Source organism: Mus caroli, chromosome 5 (assembly GCF_900094665.2).
Source record: "Mus caroli chromosome 5, CAROLI_EIJ_v1.1, whole genome shotgun sequence".
Classification (NCBI taxonomy): Eukaryota; Metazoa; Chordata; class Mammalia; order Rodentia; family Muridae; genus Mus; species Mus caroli.
In genome coordinates, this window is record NC_034574.1 from 27,385,442 (window position 1) to 27,391,441 (window position 6,000).

The window sequence follows — 6,000 nt, forward strand, 5'->3', positions numbered from 1 at the left end:
GCTTTCTTCCGCGCTGGTTCCACTCCCTGTTAGCAGCTTTCCTCAGCATGTATCCCATGGCTCTGCCATATTTAACATCTTTGATTCTTCAAAGCAATTTCAACGGCAACAGCTTCTTGTTTCAGTGTCTGGGATTCCACTTGATCTTTTGGACTCCTCCTAAGGGCTGGCATAACTTCTCCAGCTCGGTCCTCTGTAGCACTCTATGCTCAGGTTGATCCACTCCACTACAGCTGCTGTTCTTGGTGATCATTCCATGGTATTGACATCTCCAATACACTGGGGCGTTCCACTCCAACTAGGCTTCACCAATAGCCTCTCATAGGCTCTCTTCAGGGTGCCAAGCCTCAAATTCTTTGCAAGACCCCCTCAGTCCTGGGCCATCAACTACAACTGAGGCTGCACCTTCACCAATGACCTCCCACGGCCTCTCACAGTGTCATGCCTCAGCTGCTCTTCATAACCCCTTCATGCTTTCAAAACCAGTACCACCTGGGTGACTCTTTCCCATTACCAAGTTCAGCTGCAGTGGGAGGTCCAACCTTGGCTATCTCTGGAACACAGCTTCTATGTGCTCACAGAAAACACTTCCCAGAAGATTTCATTTCAGTGACGCTGATCTCTTCTTAATCACTGCTAATTTCTTAGCTCCAGCTAACCAACATCAATTTTCCCAGTAGTTCCTTCCATTCTTAACTCTAGAGCCAGAGCCACATGGCTGAAGCTGCCGAGTTCTGCTGCTTGCAGGAACTAGAACGTGACCCCCTTTTACTATTACATTATCACTGGCTTTATGTTTTCTAAATCCTTCAGTGCCTAAGCTTGTCTATCCTGGTTCTTGCTCTGGATATTGACCTTGAACGCAGAGATCAGCATGCCCGTCTTTTGGGATTAAGGTGTGTACCACCATGCCTGGATCTAAATTTAGCTGGGTAGGATCTTGCCCCAAGGTCCCACTCCCTTAATCTGTTATCTCCTAGAACACAGGATTTTGCTCCATTTCACTTCCTGGTACTCCTTTAATACTCGAACCATGTATTTTATATTTTTCCTTTCTAAGCTTGCTATGCTTGTTCAAACTTCTCTTCATAAGACTTAACCAGAGAACAAAGTCTCTGCTGGGCTTCTTTGAAACTTCCTTTGACAGTGCAATTAATCTGAGTCTCTTCACCTTAACCTCAGGCAGACTTTTCAGACAAGGGCAAAAAGTAGCCACATTCTTCACCAAAATACTACAAAACAGTCTTTATGCCACATCTGAAATTCTTCCCCTTTGAAATCTCTTGGGCAAGGTCAACACAGTTCAAATCACTCCCAGCAACAAAGTCTTCCATATTCCTACTAGGATGACCCAGTAAGCCCCATTTAAAGCATTCTACTGCCTTCCAAATCCAAAGTCCCAAAATCTACATTCTTTCAAATAAAAGCATGGTCAGGCCTATCACAGCAATACCCCACTCCCTGGTACCAACTTCTGTCTTAGTTAGGGTTTTACTGCTGTGAACAGATACCATGACCAAGGCAAGTCTTATAAAAACAACATTTAATTGGGGCTGGCTTACAGGTTCAGAGGTTAAGTCCATTATCATCAAGGTGGGAGCATGGCAGTATCCATCCAGGCATGGCGCAGGCAGAGCTGAGAGTTCTATATCTTCATCTAAAGGCTGATAGTGGAAGACTGACTTCCAGGCAACTAGGATCTTAAGCCCACGCCCATAGTGACACACCTACTCCAACAAGGCCACACCTCCAAATGGTGCCACTCCCTGGCCCAAGAATATACAAGCCATCACACCAGGGTTTTTAAGATGGTGAAATGTTCTATAATGAATTATTTTGATGACTGCACAACTCTGAATATATTAAAACCCTTAAATGTTATCCTTTAAATGGGAGGGAGTATTATATATGACATGCAAATAAAATTTATTTAAAATTTAATAAATGTATTTATTGAACATAGTTTTACTAGTTTTAGTTGAAAGAACATAAAGGTAAGTAGAATTCAAGGTGCAATATTTAGGGTTTTTTTTTTTTTGTTACTACTGTTGGTTTAGAACAGTTGTGCTTTGTGTGGACTTAATTGCCTTAATTCATGTAACTGGCTTTTAAAAATATTGTTCATTTGAGTTCAATTCTTAGTCCGATTAATCCATAAAAAATGGAAATGGTTTCTGATCTTTGCTTGAGATAAGAAATTACACCTTAGATAAGGGTCTACATTATGGTGATTGTTGGTTTTTTGTGTGTTGCAGGGAAGGAGACTGGTGGGAAGCAAGATCAATTGCTACCGGAAAGAGTGGTTATATCCCTAGCAATTACGTAGTGCCTGCAGATTCCATTCAGGCAGAAGAGTATGTTGTTACTTCATATTTTATTAATTATTTTGACTTTTAAAATGTTTTAATGCACATTCTATGTAGCCAGACTTTACACACGGTTATATGCTAGTCTGAAACAGCTAATGTATCATATTAACAAATGCTCTTTGAGAATTAATAATTAATATTCTATCTGCTCAGAAACACACAGTAAGTAAAGCTGCATTAATCATTCCACATTATATTTAATATCTTTCCTTTATTTTTCTGCTTATTTTAAAAATTCATTCTTTTGTATGCCACAGACTGTCTTTTCAGCTCCTTGCACAGAGTATACAGTTGTGCTGTTTGTTTTTACTGATATAAGTCATAAGAGTGCTCTCTTTCTCCTATTACTTTTGTTATTCTTTGTTTGTTTGTTTTGTCTTCTTCAGTGTTCTGTAAACTTTCCCACAGCCGTGACTGTCATTTTTGTCACTAAACTTTGTTAAATCAAACCAACACAGATTTGGAATTACCTATAATTTTGATATTACATACTTGCGTCTTACTGAATACAGGTGATCACATTGTTTCCAAAGAGTTATTTCGCTGTCACTGACAGATTTTTCTACCTGTATTTTGTCTTTCCTTTTCTGTTTTACTGTTTTTCTGGCTGGTAACGAGAATTTAAGAGACATGTTGAGTAGATAGTACATGGAAAAACTATCAGAGGATATTTCCCTAGTTAATATGTCTTTATATTTGATTTAATATTCATATTTATTTTTAATTTGTTATTTTTATATTTATTATTATATTTAATTTACAGCTATTCCTTGTCATGTTTTCTATCACACTCCATTCTTTTTTGTTTTTTGTTTTTTTGAGACAGGGTTTCTCTGTGTGGTCCTGGCTGTCCTGTAACTCACTTTGTAGACCAGGCTGGCTCTCCTCGAACTCAGAAATCTACCTGCCTCTGCCTCCTAAGTGCTGGGATTAAAGGCGTGTGCCACCACCGCCCAGCTTGTCTTTGTTTTCAAGACAGGGTTTCTCTGTGTAGCCTTGACTGTCTTAGAACTTTCTCTGTAGACCAGGCTGGCCTCAAACTCAGAGATCTACCTGTTCTGCCTCCCAAGTGCTGGAATTAAGTTGTGCACCCCACTGCCAAACTATCATACACCATTCTTATTGATACATGTATGTAATTTTTTTGACCCTCATCTTTCCAAATCAAAATATCACTAATTTTTTTAGATGGTATTTTGGCAAAATGGGGAGAAAAGATGCCGAAAGATTACTTCTGAATCCTGGGAATCAGCGAGGTATTTTCTTAGTAAGAGAAAGTGAAACTACTAAAGGTATGGTTATTATATTATCATGTGCCTAGAATACCTTCCCCATAGTTTGGGGGAAGCTGGAGTGACTGTGCCCATCCCCCTCCCTCCCCAGGTGCTTACTCCCTCTCAATCCGTGATTGGGATGAGGTGAGGGGTGACAATGTGAAGCATTACAAGATCAGAAAACTTGACAATGGTGGCTACTACATCACGACCAGAGCTCAGTTTGATACACTGCAGAAGCTGGTGAAGCACTACACAGGTAAGTGAGCACTTCAGAGGAGGAATTAATCCCTTATGTTCTGTTTTGTGAAGACAAGTCTGTCAAGCTTTAATCTCATTCATATTTACACACAGTAAATGCCCAACGAATGTTGGTATTCTGGGTTGGGTTTTTGTTTTGTTTTTGAAAATTATTTAGTTGTGTATACATGTTAATGTGTGTGTATGCACACATGCTGGGGTACATGTGTGAAGGTTAGGTGACAACTGAGTGAGTCAGTTTTCTCCTTGCACTGTGTGGCTCCTATGGATGAAACTTAAGTTGTCAGGCTTGACCACAAGCACCAGCTTCCAAATGAGGAACAAGACTTGCATGTTGCACAGGCAGTATAGCAGGACCCTGACTCAGAAAAATAAAGAGTGATAATACCCGGAAACTAAATTGGATTATAGGATTGCATGCTCATATCAGACTGTTATTGAAATTGTTATGTCTTACTGGCACAGTATTTACATTGGAGTTCCAGATCATAATATATAATGCTAAGATAGATTGTGACAGTAAATTTAAAAGTGTGACAGCAAAGACCTTATTTATTTATTAAGTAGCTAAAATTAACTTGTAGTAGTATAAAAAAGCTTTCTCAGACCCGGAATTGTAGCTTAGTGATAAAGTGCTTAATTATGTGTGTGGAAGTGCCCCCCCACCCCCACCCCCCACCCCCCGCCCAGCACTGCAAAAAGGGAAAGATAAAGAATAGAGTCAAAAGCCCTCAGATGCCTTCTTTGATTTTCTTCTGTAGAAACTGAATCTATTAAGACCTCCTAAAATATAAACCCTACCAAATCCAATTTGAAGATGCCATTTCTTACCCAAGAAAAGTGAACTTAGCAACTATAGACATTCTTGCCTTTCAAGGACCTTTGAAAAGTGTTCTATTTTGGAGTCTTTGTGTCTTAAATTTTTTCATTGTCATTTAGATATGTAAATGCATGTGAGAGTCTTTAAATAATTAGTACTACAAGAGGGGAGGTTTCCATGGCAGTTATTCTGTGACAGTTAGCAGCAAACAAACTATCAAGTCAGACAACATGTTTGAAATTGATTGACTGTGTTACTGAGCTGGCATTACTTGTAATTGCCTTTGTTATAATGGATTTAAGTGGCTGCTTGATGAGAATGGGAGGAAATGTGTCCTAAAACAGGGAGAAGTTTTATAGAAGCAGGGTACACAAACCAAGCCGTTATGTATCCTGACTGGCTGTCTTCCGGTCTCCTTTATTTAAAATTCAGTCTCATGTCAACTTCTTCCCTGATTTTCAGAGTTTTACAAATTAGTTGTTATTAGAAATAACAACTAATAATGCATCTCCCTTGGGGATTACATGAATCTTAGTGGTCAAAAGAGGAGCTTTAAGCTGGGGTGCAGGTCTGTAATCCCAGCACTTAGAAGGCTAAGACAGGAAGAACTGAATTCAACTCTCAGATACCCTATGGACCTGCCAAAAAGTAGAGTGGAGATTTGGAGACAGACAGACTTGTGTTTGAGTGTTCTCATTTACCAGCTGGGACCTTGGGACAGTTCTCTAGCTTTTCCAATCCCGATTTATATAATGCTGATTGACATAATAACATAAGCATACATACTCAGTAAATATTAGCATAAAATGTATTTCTAAAGTGTTTCATTTGTATATATTTCATCATTCTTCTTATTGAAAGCTTCCCATGCTACATATCTTTTTAGAGTAAAACTGATAGGAGACTGATTTTAATTTAATGACAAGCTTTTTAAAAGAACAAATAATAAGCCAGGTATGGTGGCATATACCTTTTTTTAAAATATATTTTATTACGTATTTTCCTCAATTACATTTCCAATGCCATCCCAAAAGTCCCCCATACCCTCTCCCCTCTCCCCCATTTCCCTACCCACCCATTCCCATTTTTTGGGGGGGCCCTGGCATTCCCCTATATTGGGGCATATAAAGTTTGCAAGCCCAATGGGCCTCTCTTTCCATTGATGGCCGATTAGGCCATCTTCTGCTACATATGCAGCTAGAGTCAAGAGCTCCGGGGTACTGGTTAGTTCATAATGTTGTACCACCTATAGGGTTGCAGGTCCCTTTAGCTCCTT

The 6,000-nt window shown here is 39.4% G+C and overlaps 1 protein-coding gene across 1 annotated transcript in view; it reads left to right on the forward strand.

The window, feature by feature from the left end:
• Positions 1 to 6,000, forward strand: part of Yes1 (YES proto-oncogene 1, Src family tyrosine kinase) — a 62,823-nt gene that overhangs the window by 37,424 nt on the left and 19,399 nt on the right. The window contains exons 4-6 of the mRNA XM_021161697.2: positions 2,256 to 2,354; positions 3,558 to 3,661; positions 3,753 to 3,902. Of these exons, the coding sequence (XP_021017356.1) occupies positions 2,256 to 2,354; positions 3,558 to 3,661; positions 3,753 to 3,902 (353 nt within the window). The remainder of the gene's footprint in view (positions 1 to 2,255; positions 2,355 to 3,557; positions 3,662 to 3,752; positions 3,903 to 6,000) is intronic.